The sequence below is a fragment of the Bombyx mori genome, chromosome 10 (genome assembly GCF_030269925.1).
Source record: "Bombyx mori chromosome 10, ASM3026992v2".
Lineage (NCBI taxonomy): Eukaryota > Metazoa > Arthropoda > Insecta > Lepidoptera > Bombycidae > Bombyx > Bombyx mori.
Window position 1 is genome coordinate 12,826,530 of NC_085116.1, and position 18,186 is coordinate 12,844,715.

Below are 18,186 nucleotides of genomic sequence, written 5' to 3' on the forward strand. Positions count from 1 at the left end.
GCGCATTTACGTTGTAGATGTCTATGGGCTCCAGTAACCACTTAACACCAGGTGGGCTGTGAACTCGTCTACCCATCTAAGCAATAATAAAAAAAAAGTAGCATAATATTTAAATGTCGACGAATAAGACATTTAATTTTAAAGATGAAACCGCAAAAGTAATATTTAGTATAATTTTTTTGGTCCAAAAAAAGGTAATGTCCCACTCTTAAAACCGGAACTCATTATTGCTTCGCGGCTGAAATGGGCAAGGTGGTGATTGTTTCCTATCAGCACAAGGCTCTCAAGACGTCCCACCACTTGGTTTGGAGATAAGAGCGTGAAGACGTCTTGATCTGGGCATTGATAGCTCAAGATGTATATTCCTGCCCTTGCTAGGTCATGAAACTCAAAAAAAATTGTTATACAAAACAGTAAGCGTCATAAAAACATTTGATGGACGTTCAATCCAAAAAAATTTATCAGATCTATAATTAAAATCATATGATTTTAAATATTATATATAAACGGGTTTTGTTAAATTTAATTAGTGAAGTTAATCGAGATTGATAATGAGGTACGTAGGAAACCGAAGGTTGTAACATGTTATGCAATATCAGTAAAACGTATAAAAACACGCTTATAATTCAGTTATTGACGCAGGTCGATACATATATTTTGTCTATATTTTCAGACAAGGTAGATGGTATCATGATATGACTTATTGCAACATAGTTCTTTTTATATACGCTTATTCTGCCTCATGAATATTGAGTGGGGACGATAGTATAACACACAGTACAAAAAGTAGGACTAAAAAAGCATTAATATATATTCCAATAGTTAAGACACAGGATTAATTTTATGACCAGCTAATCCCTCGTTTTTCTGCTACCCCGTCTGATATTAATATTACGAGAACAGAGAACAATTCAGATCAGACGTTGTTCTCAATTTCATGGGTCTAAATTGTTATGATCGAATTTCGATTTCTTTCTCAAAAATAAAATAGTTCAAGTTACTCCTTATACTTAACAGCTGTTTAAAGTGAAAGTTCGGTTAAAATCTGTCAAACCGTTTTGGATTTGAGCCGGAACAAAGATAGAGACAAAATTTAAAATATAAACATAATTGTGATTAAGATATAGAAGTATATACGAAATTTTATTACCAATTACTTAACTGTTTTCCATTGTTGATAAAGAATAGTGAAATTATTGTTAAAATAAAGTTGTATTAAATATTGTAAAAACAGTTAAAAAAGTTCGTAAGACGGACATTACACTCACGCATTATTTCGGAGTTAATAGTGGCAAAGGGACCTCTGCCCACTGCGACAAATGGAGTATAGTTTTTTATGTTTCCTGCCCATTAGCTGGTAGCCGAAAGGGCTATGCCAGCTTCTCGAGGACGGGTAGGTGAGCTAATGGGCTCAACCTGAGAGAACTTGCTAGCACTAGCCATAACAAGAGCAGTGCTTCGCAGAATCTACCACCGGAGTGTAGTAAAAAGGGATTTCTCTCTCTCAAGTCTGCTGAAAGAGTTTCTTTAGGAAATATATAACTTTAGGACGTATTGGAAGCTCGCACAGATAGGTACCAGCATCAAGTCTAATTCTGCCGAGAAGCAATCGTGCGGTCCGGTTTGAACGGTGGGTAAGAATGGCATGACTGAGTCTTCGTCTTTTCCAAGTGTGTTCATTCACCTAGTGATGTCGATGGGCTCCGATAGCCACTTAGCACCAGGTGAGCCTTTCATGCAATTAAGAAAAAAAAATTCCACGCGGTGTATGTAGAACTTAAAAAAAAGTAATAAACATATTTGAACGTTATCGTAAGAATGTAAAAATTTATTTACTTATTAAAAACTGGATACGCTCGAAATTACGTAATATTATGCATCAATGTGAAAATGCTATTTAGTTCCTTATAGTGTGTGACGTTGCGTGTAACTCACTGAAGACATCAGTTGAATTCGAGACAGACACTCGGAAACATCGCTCTGTATGTGATAATTAATTGAAATATATTAAATAATAATATATTTCAATTAAATCGTTCAATATCTATTCAGTATTATTTTTGTAAAATATTACATACAGCACAGCGATGGCGAATTTAGAGAATGGAACGTTCAAGAAACTAGATGTGGTTGTTGTCGGTGGAGGTTTGGTGAGTTTTTTTAAAAGCGTTTGCAAATTAAGGTAATTTAAAAACGTGTATACTATTAAGTTGTATTGGTCGTAGTCACAGTGGAGTATGATCGGGCTTCACTAGTCTTAAATAAACGGGTATTTCGTTTTCCTTTTAAGCAAATTCACTAAAGGATGCAATCTTTTATTTGGTGACAGATAAGTACCAGTAAGTAAGTGCCTTATTATAATTATTCTTGTTTAGGATACCGGTATTTTTTTAAACGATTAGACGAGGTCTCTGTTCGTCTAGTTTTAATTGATCCTCGAGACTGGGGTTTAATTTGGAACACTTATTTTACTTTAGACCTGTTAATGAACCAAATCGTGCTAAGTGGTTACCGGATGCGGCGGCCGGGCGCAAGGCTGACCACCGGGCCGGGGGCAAGGCCCGCCCTCCGGCCAGCAAGAATGCTGAACGAAATCGGCGCCGCCAAGTTAAGCGGCGTCAAAAGAAGCGGTTGGCCGGGGGAGCACCGGCCGGCACTTTGTCCCCCGCTGAGGCGTTCGCGCCCGATAGCGGGGGCAATGGAGTAGGGGAGGGAGCGATGGATGTGGTTCAGTCTTAATGGATCACACCTATCGCTTCCTGCAGGGAAACATGAACCACTCCGCTGGGGCTCAGGACATGTTGCTCCAGACCATGGCGGAGTGGTCAATTGACGTGGCTGTGGTCGCCGAGCCATACTTCGTTCCCCCAGCGGATGACTGTTGGTTTGGGGACGTTGATGGCTTGGCGGCCATACATATCAGAAGAACCGCGATGGTCCCCCCCCTGGCGATGGTGACCAGGGGCCCCGGGATCGTCGCGGTACAGTTAGAAAATATCGTCGTGATCGGGGTGTACTTTTCTCCGAATCGGCCTACCGTCGAGTTCGAGCGGTTCCTGGACGGGCTAGAGGTGATCGCTCGTCACCTCGCTCCCCGTTCAGTGATACTGGCGGGGGACTTCAATGCGAAGTCTGTCGCTTGGGGTTCCCCATTCACGGACGCTCGTGGTAGGCTGCTGGAGGAGTGGGCGGTCGCGGTCGGTCTCTGTATCGTTAATAGGGGCTCGATCGCGACTTGCGTGCGGTGGACGGGCGAGTCTATCGTGGACTTGACGTTCGCGAGCTCGCCCGTCGCGCGGCGCATCCTCGGCTGGAGAGTGGTGGTGGGGGCGGAATCGTTGTCCGATCACCGGTATATCCGGTACGATCTTTCTGCCCCTGCGCCGGCGCCGGCTGCGGGTGCCCGCGGGGTTGACCCCCCGCAGAGTGCATCCCGGTCATTCCCTAGGTGGGCACTGAAGCTCCTGAACAGGGAGCTCCTGGTGGAGGCCTCTATGGTGGCGGCGTGGGCGCCCAAGCGCCCACAACCTGTCGATGTGGAAACCGAGGCCGAATGGTTCCGGGGCGCGATGCACCGCATATGTGATGCCTCGATGCCCCGGGTCGGCTCTCGGCACTCTGGACGGCGACAGTCGCCCTGGTGGTCGCCCGAAATTGCAAGACTGCGTGCGGTCTCCATTCGGGCGAGCCGCCGGTGCACTAGACACCGCCGTCGCCGCCGCCTGCGGCGCGACGAGCCCGTCGCGTTCGCGGAGGAGGAAGCTCGGCTGCACCGCGAATATCGCGCTGCGAAGGACGCCCTGCGGCTGGCCATCAGGCGGGCCAAGGAGCAGAACATGGAGAGACTCTTGGAGGCGCTCGAAGCGGATCCGTGGGGGAGCCCATACAAATTGGTACGCGGCAAGTTGCGCCCGTGGGCCCCCTCTATGACTGAGCGTCTCCAGCCCCAGCAGCTGCGGGACATCGTTTCGGCGTTGTTCCCGCAGGAGCGGGAGGGTTTTGTCCCTCCCGCTATGGGCGGGCCGTCTGACACCGTCGACGGCCAAGCTCCTGCTGAGGTGCCTCGTATTACCGAGGCAGAGCTCCGGGTGGCCGTTGTCAAGATGACTGCGAAAGACACGGCCCCCGGCCCGGACGGAGTCCACGGCCGGGTATTGGCCTTGGCCCTCGGTGCCCTGGGGGACCGGCTCCTTGAGCTATATAATGGCTGCTTGGAGTCGGGACGGTTTCCGTCGCTCTGGCGGACGGGTAGACTTGTGTTGTTGAGGAAGGAGGGGCGCCCGGTGGATACAGCCGCCGGGTATCGTCCTATCGTGCTGCTGGACGAGGCGGGAAAATTGCTGGAACGTATTCTGGCTGCCCGCATCGTTCGGCACCTGGTCGGGGTGGGGCCTGACCTGTCGGCGGAGCAGTACGGCTTCCGGGAGGGCCGTTCGACCGTGGATGCAATTCTTCGCGTGCGGTCCCTCTCGGACGAGGCCGTTTCTCGGGGTGGGGTGGCGCTGGCGGTGTCTCTTGACATCGCCAACGCATTTAACACTCTGCCCTGGACCGTGATAGGGGGGGCACTGGAGAGGCATGGAGTGCCCCTCTACCTCCGCCGGCTGGTTGGGTCCTATTTGGGGGCCAGGTCGGTCGTATGTACCGGGTACGGTGGGACCCTTCATCGTTTTCCGGTCGTGCGTGGTGTTCCGCAGGGGTCGGTTCTCGGCCCCCTCTTGTGGAATATCGGGTACGACTGGGTGCTGAGGGGCGCCCTCCTCCCGGGCCTCCGCGTTATTTGTTACGCGGACGACACGTTGGTCGTGGCCCGGGGGGATGATTTTAGGGAGTCTGCCCGTCTCGCCACAGCGGGAGTGGCCCTCGTCGTCGGAAGGATAAGGAGGCTGGGTCTCGACGTGGCGCTCAATAAATCCGAGGCTCTGTGGTTTCACGGGCCGCGGAGGGCGCCACCCGTTGACACCCACATCGTGGTTGGAGGCGTCCGGATAGGGGTCGGGGTGCAGTTGAAGTACCTCGGCCTCGTGTTGGACAGCCGGTGGGCCTTTCGTGCTCACTTTGCGGAGCTGGTCCCCCGATTGATGGGGACGGCCGGTTCTTTGAGCCGGCTGCTCCCGAATATTGGGGGACCGGATCAGGTTGTGCGCCGTCTCTACGCGGGGGTGGTGCGATCGATGGCCCTGTACGGTGCACCTGTGTGGGCTGAGCCGCGCAACCGGGCCACTATGGCTCGGTTCTTGCGCCGGCCGCAGCGCACCGTTGCCATCAGGGTCATCCGCGGATATCGCACCGTCTCCTTCGAGGCGGCGTGTGTTTTGGCGGGGACGCCGCCATGGGAGCTGGAGGCGGAGTCGCTCGCTGCCGACTATCGGTGGCGCAGCGAGCTTCGTGCTCGGGGCGTGGCGCGTGTCCCCGAGAGTTAGCTGCGCGCGCGGAAGGCCCATTCTCGGCGGTCCGTGCTCGAGTCGTGGTCGAGGCGATTGGCCAACCCCACGTGGGGGCTACGGACCGTCGAGGCGGTTTACCCGGTCTTTGATGACTGGGTGAATCGTGGCGAGGGACGTCTCACCTTTCGTCTGGTGCAGGTGCTGACCGGGCACGGATGCTTCGGGAAGTACCTGCGCCGGATAGGGGCTGAGCCGACGACGAGGTGTCACCATTGTGGACACGACCTGGACACGGCGGAGCATACGCTCGCTGTCTGCCCCGCTTGGGAGGTGCAGCGCCGTGTTCTGGTCGCAAAGATAGGACCTGACTTGTCGCTGCCTGGCGTCGTGGCGTCGATGCTTGGCAGCGATGAGTCATGGAAGGCTATGCTCGACTTCTGCGAGTGCACCATCTCGCAGAAGGAGGCGGCGGGGCGAGTGAGGGAAAGCTCTCCTCACTACGCAGAAACCCGCCGCCGCCGAGCAGGGGGTCGGGACCGGGGTCGTATCCGTGACCTGGCCCCCTAAGAGCTAGGGGTCCCACCCGTTTTGTGCGGGGAGGGACCCAGACGAGGGGTGGCGTGCTCTGCACGCTCACCCGCAATAGGAAGCCGGGTGATGGTAGACCGCGTTCCCCCGACCGCTCTGGGGGAAGGTGTAACGCGGCGCCATCAAAGCGGGCTCTCGGCCCGCTGAACGAGGGAACCGGTGGTCGTTTCGCTGGCGGCCACCGGTCCGGCGTCCGTGGGACGGTGGGATGGATGTAATGTGCTCTGCGTCAACCCTGTCCCGCCGTTTCAATAGCCCCGACTGGGCTCCGGCCCGGTCCGAGGTAGGGCGCCGGTTGTGAGCGGCAGGAGTTTTTAGTGAGGTTCAACTCCCACATACCCCACCTGCCGCGCGGGTGGGGATCCGGCGATTTTCTCCTGTAGAAAAAAAAAAAAAAAAAAAAAAAAAAGTGGTTACCGGAGTCATATAAAAACTATATATTTAACGGCCGTCTGGTGTAGTGGTAAGTGACATGGTCACTACACAAGGGGGTCGCGGGTTCGAATCCCGCCAAGGGAAGATATTTGTATGATAAATATAAATGTCTTTTCCAGGGTTATGGATGTATATTAAATATATGTATGTGTATAATAAAAATCTTACATTTATATCCGTTATCTGGTACCTGTAACACAAGTTCTTTACGAACTTATCACGGGGCCGGTTAACGTGGTGTGATTGTTAGTAAATATTTATTTATTTATTTATTTATTATTTATATTTCATGACATATATTACGACGTGATTGTCCGTACTCATTTTGAAACAACAGCTCGAATAATAATAAGATAAGGACTCTTTCGCCTTTCAAAGCGCGCACGTGGTATCTACGCTTCTATTTCCGCGGACAGCGGTGGTCACTTTCGACCACGGTCACGGCCGCAAGCTTTTCTGGTGCTTTGGCAACAAAAACGCACTATCAATGGAATAAACACAGTGCTTTATAAATATACCCTGACGTTACTAAAGCAGGAAATCATATGTTTCAAAATAAATAATAGTTTAAAAAAACTAACAAAATACGCTTTTAAAGAAAATCCAACTAAAAAATAGAAAATAAATTTTAATAAATTTGAATTAAGAATAGTGTAAGAAAAAATGATTTTATTGTAAAAAAGCTTGGTTAGTTGTTAGTTTTTTTAAAACTATTATTTATTTTTAATTTTTTAGTTGAATTTCAATTATTTCAATATTTTTTTTAAATATTAAATTTTCATCGGTCCTTAATAAGTATACCAAATTTCGAGTTAACCCGACGTTTTGAAGGGGGTCAAAATCATGTTCAAAGATTCCCTTACAAACATACATACATACGTCTGAAGCTAATAAAAGCGTATTAAAAAGAAGTATTTTGCAAGCAATGGCGTTGGTCCGTACGTCTAGAACTCGACGTGTTAATGTTTTTAGACAATTGAGATCTATGAACGAACCGTAGCTCCGCACTTGGTTACGAGATATCGTAATAGAACTGAATGGAAAATACTTTATTATTATATAAGTATTGATTTCCGGTAAAGGAAGTAGCTGACCTTGTCAAGGAACCGCTGTTGTACTCACATGTATATGTTATGCATAATACATAATATAACGTTACATAAAACAAAGTTTATAAATAATTACGTATACTAATAATAAAGCGTGGAATGTGTTTTTATTTATTTGCAATATATTTATACATTTTCATATGCATAGTTTCTATTAAAAAACTTGGAGAAACATATTTAGTTCTATAACATATGTAGTGTGAATTTACGACTTTACCACTACCTAATTCATCGGTATAATATAATATGTATTTGATCGTAATATGTAATATCGTAATATCGATAATATGTATCGATATAATATATATATGGTACAACCTATTCCAGGTGGGATCACTCGAAGCATTATTTTTGGCGAAGAGAGGACATCGCGTTCGCCTGTACGAATATCGAGAAGGTCGGCTATATGAACGATTAAGAATCTCAATAATTTAGATATACATATATTTTATTGCTTAGATGGGTGGACGAGCTCACAGCCCACCTGGTGTTAAGTGGCTACTGGAGCCCATAGACATCTACGACGTAAATGAGCCATCCACCTTGAGATATAAGTTCTAAGGTCTCAAGTATAGTTACAACGGCTGCCCCGCCCTTCAAACCGAAACGCATCACTGCTTCACGGCAGAAATAGGCAGGGTGGTGGTACCTACCCGCACCGACTGACAAGAGGTCCTACTACCAGTAAAAATCTGCACATCTACATAGTTAATTCGTTATTGTATTTTTAAACGAAGACGATTTATTTTGAAAATTACCACCTCATTATTATAATTCATCGTCCATCATTAAATGTGTACTTTATTAATATAAAAGAAAAAAAATATTGCTTTCGTTTAAATTACACAAATAAAACATGCGCATTCTATTTGAAAGTCTAAATTCACATTTATACGAGGCTCTATAAAATATTTGTAATGATTTATAAATTCTCCAAAAAAATTTAAAAAAATAATACCTAATATATGCAATTGAAGCTATGCCAATTTAACGAACATAGAGCCGAGTATTCCTTAGCAGTTATGGAGCACTTTTACAGTAATAATGGTTGAATGAGCTAAAGTAGTATATAGACGTCACTACGAAAATGCCGGCATCTATCTTGAGAGCATTATCGCTCTTCGGTACTGTTGTACCTTTTCGTGTGGGTTCATAAGACCTTTTCTAATTAATGAATAATACTGCCCTTATTCCAGACATAAGAAATACTCCACAGGCCCGAGGTAGATCCATAAACCTGGCTTTGTCTATACGAGGCAGAACGGCGTTGAGAGAAGTCGGTTTAGAAGACCACATGATCAATAATCATGGGATCCCCATGAAAGGACGCAACATCCACCGAATCGATGGTTCCACTTATATTATTCCTTATGATTCTAGAACTAAACAAGTAAGTACTCTTTTAGCAATGGAATATAACAATAATATAGCATTTGTGTTGTTTAATCTGTTTTGAAAGGTAGTACACGTTACAAAAATATAGTCATCAAAGTGAATTACAATTCGATTTTTTTTGCGGGCCTTAGCGCCCTTTCACATCTTTAGGGATGCAATTTCCAAAACAAAAAAATACCTCTAGAATGTAACTATGTACAAGTTCACTATATATTTTAAATCTCTAGATCAATCGGTTAGGATGCTACAATTCTTTAAGGAATCTCTTGTCTAATCCAGCGCATTCGACACGTACTGAGAAAGTGAGAAAGCCTCAGTGTTTCAATAAAAATTTCTTTTGCTTAACACTTTTCATCTTAACAATTTATACTAAGGTCTTGTTTTCTATTTGAATCTAAAAACGCAACCTCTATTTATACATATAAACAATCTTGTTGAAACTTATACAATCTATCACTGTTGATCAGAATTAATATTCGTTGAGAAATAAATTAGTGATGTATTTATTCATTCTTATTTCTTGTTTCCAGTGTATTTATTCCGTTGGACGAAATTATTTAAATGGACTATTATTACAAGGTGACTGTCAATTTATACATATGTAACTATTTATCTTCTAGTACTTATTACATAAGTATTTATACTACGATCTTGGTGTGTACAGGACGTAATTTTATCGATACTTAAACCTAATCCGTGAAAATGTATAACCTAAACACAAACAAAAAAATAATTTAATTCATATGCCAATGTCTATATAGATGCAATCCAGGTAAATTTTTTGAAGGGACAGCTTAAAGCGAAGAGAGTTTTCGGACAGGCTTCTGTGTTGCACATAACCTTTGAGCTTGCTTATTTTTAATAAATAATATTCTGCTAGAAGACCGATTTTTTTTTTGATTAGTCAGCTTTAGATGTGTCAGGGAATTAATAGACGTAATAGTATATTACGCCCCTTGGGAAGGAAAAGAAGAAAAGCTCGGCTTTGCCTCGGCCAGCAATTACATGTGATCTGAGGTTTACTTTTTTACTTTCCAAGGGCTGTATACTATTTTTTTGCCCGACAAAGGCGGAAAGCGGCAACTTTGCTTAGCGCAGCGGGACGAAAGTTGCCACTTTCCGCCCGGAGGGGAAAAACATAGTTTAACGAACATCACAGCGTTCCACCCACTTTAAGACCCGAAGTCTCAGTCTAAATTGTATTTATTGTATGCATATTCGTTGTTGAAATCGGAACGCATAACCGCTTGAGGTTAGAATTATGCGTTCTATGAAAACACACTCTATTTATACTAAAAATAGGCAACCTTTCTTTCGATGACCGGTGATGCGATGATAAAAATATATCCATTTTATTTATAATAGAAGTGCTGTGTACTTAGGAGCTCAGTAACGGTAGCTACTTCACTCAAAACCAAACATACAGACGGAACATGACGTAAAGTAGTACCTCAAAATTTTTTTATTGCTTAGATGGGTGGACGAGCTCAAAGCCCACCTGGTTTTAAGTGGTTACTGGAGCCCATAGACATCCACAACGTAAATGCGCCACCCACCTTGAGATATAAGTTCTAAGGTCTCAAGTATAGTTACATTATATAGAAGTATAGTCAATTGTAAAATTCAGCTTGCCTTAAACCTTTGACAATACGACTGATACTTGGGTCAGCAAAATCGTTTCAATTTTTAATAGTTCCATTACTTTTTACAGAATCTGAAAAGTATGAAAACGTGGAGAGATTTTTTAATCACAAACTGATAGCATCAAATTTGAGAAAAGGTTTTTTATCTTTTCAGAAGTAAGTAAATTAATAATTTTACATAAAATAATAAAAATCTTTTGCAATAATTATGTACTATATCGACAGAAAACACGAGATAATCAATTTATTGATTTACTATTTTTATTTTTTTGTTTTCTACTATTCTAACAGAATAACTTTAAATTTTAGGACTGACACCAAAGAAATAGTTGAAGTCAATGCAGACCTAATCATAGGGGCCGACGGTGCATTTTCAGCTGTGCGCAAAGAAATTATGAAACAACCACTTTTTGACTACAATCAGAAATATATTGAACATGGATATTTGGAATTATGCATACCCCCTGATAGCAATGGCGGAGTACGTTTTACATTCCTTTGACTCTGTCCTTTCCACTTCTTCGACAGGGCATTCTTATTTCGACTATGAAACAGATGATCGACAGAAAAGATCCAAGTATCAGAATTAGAAAATGAATCCTTAAGTCCATCAACTGAATCCTCTTGATTTTTTTCTTATGGCGATGTTTCACAGAATGATCGTGTTGTCGAATAAGGTTTAATTGACTTAGCAATAAACCGTTTTCAACCATTCTTCTTACGTACTTCTGAATTAAATCTCGTAGTGGGAATCCTCGCGATGCAAAAAAAGATATGACGTTTTTATTCGAAAATTCAGACGAATCCAGTTTCACATGCCCGTCCTCACCAATATATCGGTGCTCGTGCAGTAAATAAGAATGTTCTATTTCGATTGCATACATATCTCTTCGGTTTGAAACTAATTTTAGTGACGTATCTGTAAACCTACACTGCGGATTATCTTGTCCCATTGGCAGTTGTTCGTTGTAGGCGAACTCGAAGAACATTCGAGTCGAATTGCTGATGCAGGGCTTATACGGCAAGCTATCGAGATTTTCAAAGTTCAAGTGTCGAGGTACGTTGACCCTGCTTGTAGTCATTGTATATAAACCAGAAAAGTAGAAATTAGTCACAAAAAATGTAAACCAAATCCAAAATAACACGACTAATCTGATGTTTCTCTTCTTTGATAACTTCTTACTTATTTCACCAATAAAGAAAAATCTCCACATTATTTTATAAACATTAACAATTCGGTGGCTTTTCTTTACACTTTTTTCTTGAATTACTCCAAAAAGAATTGAAAATAAAATGTAGGACACACTTATCAAAATCCAGATGGGTATATCGAATACTTTGTAGACATCTTTCCAAACAAGTTTCTCTAAAGTTGGTGTAAAAACTTTGAATGAAGCAAAGTTAAGTCCCCACATAAAGTCAAACATCTCAATTCTATTATTCGTCAAAATGAATCCGCCACCAACAATATCTGCTTCGTTAGTTTCTAGAAATTGTAGCAAACCTGTCGAAGTACCATTTGGTAAAACAAATCCGTACTTATATCTTGATGTTTTGGGAGTGTATTCCATTTGAAAGCCTTCTTTAGTTTCTATGATTCCAAGTACGAATTGTTCTATACCCAAGACACTCTTACCGTGAACTTTAAAATTGCTGGTTCTAAAAATAAAATTAGGAACGTCTTCACTCGCAGTCATTCTGACAGTGCAGTTTGTATATGTTTTTGGTGTTTTGATGGTGAATATATTAGTTTCTTGTTTCAAATGTTTGCAATCGGTAAATTTACTCATTGTTGTAGCGTCATCACCACAATTTCCTTGTTCGAATGGATCGTAGGAATAAATTTTAGAATAATTTCCATTTGGAAAGTTCAATAGTATGACGTTATATATTTTAAAATTTCTGAATGTACCGAATGCCTCATCAACATCTTCGTTCTCAAGGTGAAGTAGTATCACAATGATTTTTGCTCTTGGATTCCACATGACATCTCTTCTAAGATGAATAAGACCATTCTGAAATTCTATAATATCTTCAGCCGTAATAACGTATGCATCTGTGGTTTTTAGCCATTTTTGTGTTTGAAATGACTTTACAATCAAGCTATGACAGTTTCGATCGGTGATAGCTTTTATTAATTGCTGAGCATGAAAAATTGGATTTACAAGGGTCACGACACTCCTACAAGGAAAGTAATTTCCTATGATGCTACTAAAACATGCAATAGCCACATTGTCTCTGATGAACACGTTATGATCTACAATTTGTTCACCGGATGAAACTTTAAATCCCAAAAAAATCAGAGCAAAGAGACTTGATAAGTACATTCTGCTTGAGAATCTGTTTCTGTTTGTTTCAATGGAAAACTAAACAGCAGGATAGTATTTAAGACAGTTTATATCGCATCATTAATCATAATTGAATAAACATTTTCGAGAAAATTACATTAATTTTCTTTGAGCAATAGTAGTATACTAGTGTTCAATGAATATTAAATGCTTGTTTTACGGTTAATATTGGTCTATTGAATATCAATCTTTAGATTTTGGACATGAGTAAGTGATGACCAAAGATTAATCAAAGTACAACGGAAATTAATGTTTAGAACAAAAAAAATCGATATGTCTCAGAAATCCTTAACAAAAAGCATAAATGATGGATATTTGAAATATCTGTTGTCTATATTTATACAAACTAGACGATGACCGAGCTTTGCTCGGTTTTTTTTTGATATCGCCATCTTGTTGTGTATATAAAGCGGTTACTTAGATTTTAATTTGTATAAAAGACACTTACTGGTGGTAGGACCTCTTGTGAGTCCGCACGGGTAGGTACCGCCGCCTTACCTATTTCTGCCGTGAAGCAGTAATGTGTTTCGTTCTGAAGGGTAGGGCAGCCGTTGTAACTATACTGAGATCTTAGAACTTATATCTCAAGATAGGTGGCGCATTTACGTTGTAGATGTCTATGTGCTCCAGTAACCACTTAACAACAGGTGGGCTGTGAGCTCGTCCACCCATCTAAGCAATAAAAAAAAAGACAGTCTTTTAGTGGTATAATTTATTATTTCAATAGTGAGTTTTTTTTCATTTTAATTTAAAAAACAAAAGACAAAATGGTAAAACATACATCAAATGAATCTAAAACTTGAGGTATCAGTTATTTATATCAATCATTGCGCAAACACTGGTAATCTTAAATAGTGTATATTTTAGTTTCAGATGCCACCGAACTATCTGCATATCTGGCCTAGGGGTGAATTTATGATGATCGCTCTTCCAAACCAGGACTGCTCCTGGACTGTGACACTTTTCATGCCATTCACACACTTCAAAAGTTTAGATAACGAAGATAAATTATTGAAGTTTTTCGAAAAATATTTCCCAGATTCAATTCCGCTGATAGGAAAACAAAAGTTAATAGCCGACTATTTTGCCGGATCAGCTTCGCCTTTGATTGCGATTAAGGTGAGAAGTCTTATAATTAACGCAATTTCAATTTAATGCTTAAATTTTTTTAAGCCATTTCATTGACCAGTACCATTAAAAAGTTTGGCAGATTTCCACCTAATGCGGTAATCCACGGTGTTTCCCGAGCGCTATGACATGTCCTTCTACAAACGAGGCTTGTGGAGAGTATTAAGCGGTAGGCAGCGGCTAGGTTCTGCCCCTGGCATTGCTGAAGTCCATGGGCGACGGTAACCACTCACCAATAGGTGGGCCGTACGCTCGTCTCCCTACAAGGGCAATAAAAAAAAAAAAAATTGCTTCGGATTTGTGATGTGTTTCTTCGGTCGAGTTTCGATAATAGCTTTCAAAATATGTTTCGAAACAGCAAATAATTAAGAATTGTAAATTAATAGATTATATGGAAAAACATTGTAAAATGGCTTTATTAAATTACAACAATTATAAAAGGAACAATACATGCAGGATAATATTAAAGTAAATATTTATTTATTTATTTACCACAAGGACAACCAACAGCCAACTAACATAGTATACCTAATAATATAACAAATAATAGAAACAAAAAGCCAATTAAATGTCCTCACCAATATAGACCTTTATAAAACACTTTTGATTATTTTCCAAAGTTTTTATAATCGAGAGAAATTCTGTGAAATCTATTTATCCATATGATTTTGTTATGTTGGAAAGTAATTCTTTATGATTGTGATTTTTGCGTTTTTAGTGTCGACCTTACAATGTAGAAGACAAAGCTCTGATCATTGGTGACGCAGCTCACGCTGTGGTTCCATTTTACGGCCAAGGTATGAACGCTGGCTTCGAAGATTGCACGATCCTCAATCAATTATTCCAGAAGCACCATGATGATCTGGCTAAAATACTGAAAGAATTCTCTGACACCAGATGGGAGGATACTTTTGCAATTAGTGATCTGGCTATGTACAATTATATTGAGGTACATATTTTGAATATTATTTTTTAACAATAGAGGGGTGATTAGGAGTGTCTCTGTTGGTTTGTTTGTTTACGTTATTGTTTATTACTGGTGGTAGGACCTCTTGTAAGTCCGTGCGGGTAGGTACCACCGCCCTGCCTATTTCTGCCGTGAAGCAGTAATGTATTTCGGTTTGAAGGGTAGGGCACCATTGTTAACTATACTGAGATCTTAGAACTTATATTTCAAGGTGGGTGGCGCATTTACGTTGTAAATGTCTATGGGCTCCAGTAACCACTTAACACCAGGTCGGCTGTGAGCTCATCCACATATCTAAGCAATAAATAAATAAAAAGTTAACGAAGTAACAAATTTAAGCAAAAAATTTTTGAATTGTTTATACTTTTATGGAACACTGCACTGCCATTGTTCAACTTGTTCTTGCTCGGCTATTTCGTTCTGGTTTTTCATTTAATTGTAAATTTAGCAATTAAAGTGGTTTCCTTTTAGATATTTCTTAATGGTATTGGCTGAATAATACAACGCTAGTTTAATATTACGTTCGAAAACAAGTTACCGTGACATCAATATCCGACGTTCAATCTTCAGGCCGTAAATAAAAATCTATGCAGTTTTAATGACTTTATCAGTAACTACTGATTATCAGCCTATACAATAGCCCAGCTACCAGCAAATAGGCAGGGAAAAAATATTGTATGCAGCAGCCGTTACCGCACTTTTAGTGCCGGTCAGTTGGATGATTATTGACTATGTATTATTCCAGATGCGAGATCTTGTAACACGACCATCCTATCTCCTGCGAAAAGCTATTGATGACGTCATTTTTTGGTTGATGCCCAAAGTTTGGATTCCTCTCTACAACTCTGTGACATTCTCCACGATCCCATACACTCAATGTATCAAAAATCGTCAATGGCAGGATAAGGTAAAAGTCGATTATCATTTATTGTGTATGTTTAATTAAGGCCAAGGTTGTGCAAAATCTCTTCATCAAAAATACCGCAACAAAACCACCCGGTTTTTTAAATGGTTGCTGGAGTCCATAGATATCAACAATTTACATGCCGTCACCCACATCGACACCATGAGTTCGTCTTAGCTCTACACAGTACAACGGTTTTTTTGAGAAAGGTGCTGAGCCTTGTGAGATATGAGGTTTCCGCACCTAGGGGGCGCTCGGGGTATCTGGGTCTTGACGCTCTGCAGATTTTGGGAACGAACCGCGGCCCCAAAGATATTTTTAGGGTTCTAGGGTCTTACCCACCAAACAACTCCCCTTACACTCTCACCCGATGTCCGATCTCCGTCCTGGGTCAGAACACAGGCAGAGTAGAGGTTTTCCGCGGCTAATACCAAAACCAGACTCACGGCGCCATTCCCAGGAAACCCGACCAACAAGCCGTCGTGGCGTTCTTCGGTGACCAACGATGTCGGTCTCCGTGGGTGGTACGTCCGTGTCGGTGGTACGTCCGGCCGACCGGGCGGTGTCGCCGGTGTTCCAGGATACCCCGTTACCTATAACCAGAAACAGCGGCTGCCCCATCTTTCAAATCGGAACACATCACTGCTTTGCGATAGAAATAGGTTAGGAATGGATGCTCATCCGGGCGGCCTCACAAGACGCCTTACCGTGAGCAATTGGTCATTTTACAAAAGTGCTGCTTGTTATATTGGCGGTAAAAGAGTCTTTTGTGGCCTCACGGGTAGGCTAGACACCTCAACTTTTCTTATCTTTGCCGCGAAGCAGTAATGCATTCCATTGTGAAGGCTTGGACAGCTGTTATATGATACATTAAAGACATAGAGCTCATGATTGAACGTAGATGGTGATATTTGCGTAGTGATTTTTAGTGGCTGCGCAGAGTATCTAACTATTAGTATGTTATAGTATATATTATTATATTATAGTAATTATTATTAATTATAAATTATTACTATAATATTAGTAATTATAAAATATATTATATTATATTATAGTAACGAATTGAATTATGAGGATTTTATATGTTTTTTTTTTGTTAACAGGTTTTAAATCGGTCACTTTTGTTCCTTGGTACCGTCACGAGTGCTGTAGGAGCGTTCTACGTTTATAAAAAATTTGTAGGCTTAAGCTAATTGAAAAAAGTTAAGGATTAGTTTTGTACACATTCATTGCATTAGCATTTACTTTAAAAATAATAAGTATTAGTGTGTGTTTTATGTTACTTCACTCACTTCGATTTTTAAGATCTTTTGTGTCGTTATTTAAGCGAACTAACTAATTAAATAAATTTTAATGCAAAATGGGATATTTGTAAAGTTTTAGACGTCATATCCATAATTTTAGTGTCCATAATTTTTCGGAAAAATATACTTTCCTACTTTGTGTTAATTGGTTATCTAACCTTGTAGAATTAACGTGAGGTCAAAATCTTAGTTCTATACAACTAGGCCCTTCAACACAAAGGCAACGACCCTTCAAAGGCAGACTGGTGGAATTAATACTAAGCAGTTCAGAATATATCCTACCGATAGGTAATAAAGTGAAACTACTTTTTTATTTTTATTTTTTATTACCGGATGGTACGTGGCAAAAAAGACCTCTGGAAACGCACTGTGGATGACCGCAGTCGCTCCAGGTAGTATGGATGAACTCTACTCCGGTGGCGGGCGGTGCGATGGTAAAAACGAGATGCTGGTATCATCTCGAACAATTCCTCAGAGCACTACATTACTTACTTACTACTACACTACATTAAATACTTTATTATCTTTACTTATTTATCTTCACTACCAAATGTTATAATAACCTTATTATCAACACGTCCCATTACATTAAATTAAAACAGTGTTAAAGTTAATAGGCGTCCATTATCAGTCAACCGTCTCTGTCTTTCAGAACTCGATAAATTATGCACCGAAATTAGCGGTTCTAGAGATTTATGTCTTTGCGCGACGTTCAGAAAATTTATGAATTAACATAATGAATACAACAAAAGTACCTACTTATTTTAACCTTTTCGTTTGTGGTTTGTATAGTATACAATTATATCGTATTCTTCACAATATCAGAAATTAAGATAACTATTTCATTTGAAAGTTTTTATTTATTTAACAAAATATGTATATCTTACGTATATCTTTTATTACTGATGGTAGGACCGCTTGTGAGTCCGCACGGGTAGGTACCACCACCCTGCCTATTTCAGCCGTGAAGCGTAATGC

At 41.4% G+C, this 18,186-nt stretch overlaps 1 protein-coding gene across 1 annotated transcript; it reads left to right on the plus strand.

Annotated features, from left to right (window-relative positions):
• Positions 1–1,926: 1,926 nt before the first annotated feature.
• Positions 1,927–17,521, plus strand: Kmo (kynurenine 3-monooxygenase). The gene is given in 10 exon segments (NM_001112665.1): positions 1,927–2,150; positions 7,847–7,916; positions 8,716–8,909; positions 9,445–9,493; positions 10,626–10,713; positions 10,867–11,038; positions 13,773–14,024; positions 14,752–14,982; positions 15,746–15,907; positions 17,008–17,521. Coding segments are annotated over 10 exon segments (1,371 nt in total). The 5' UTR covers positions 1,927–2,087; the 3' UTR covers positions 17,098–17,521.
• Positions 17,522–18,186: the final 665 nt, after the last annotated feature.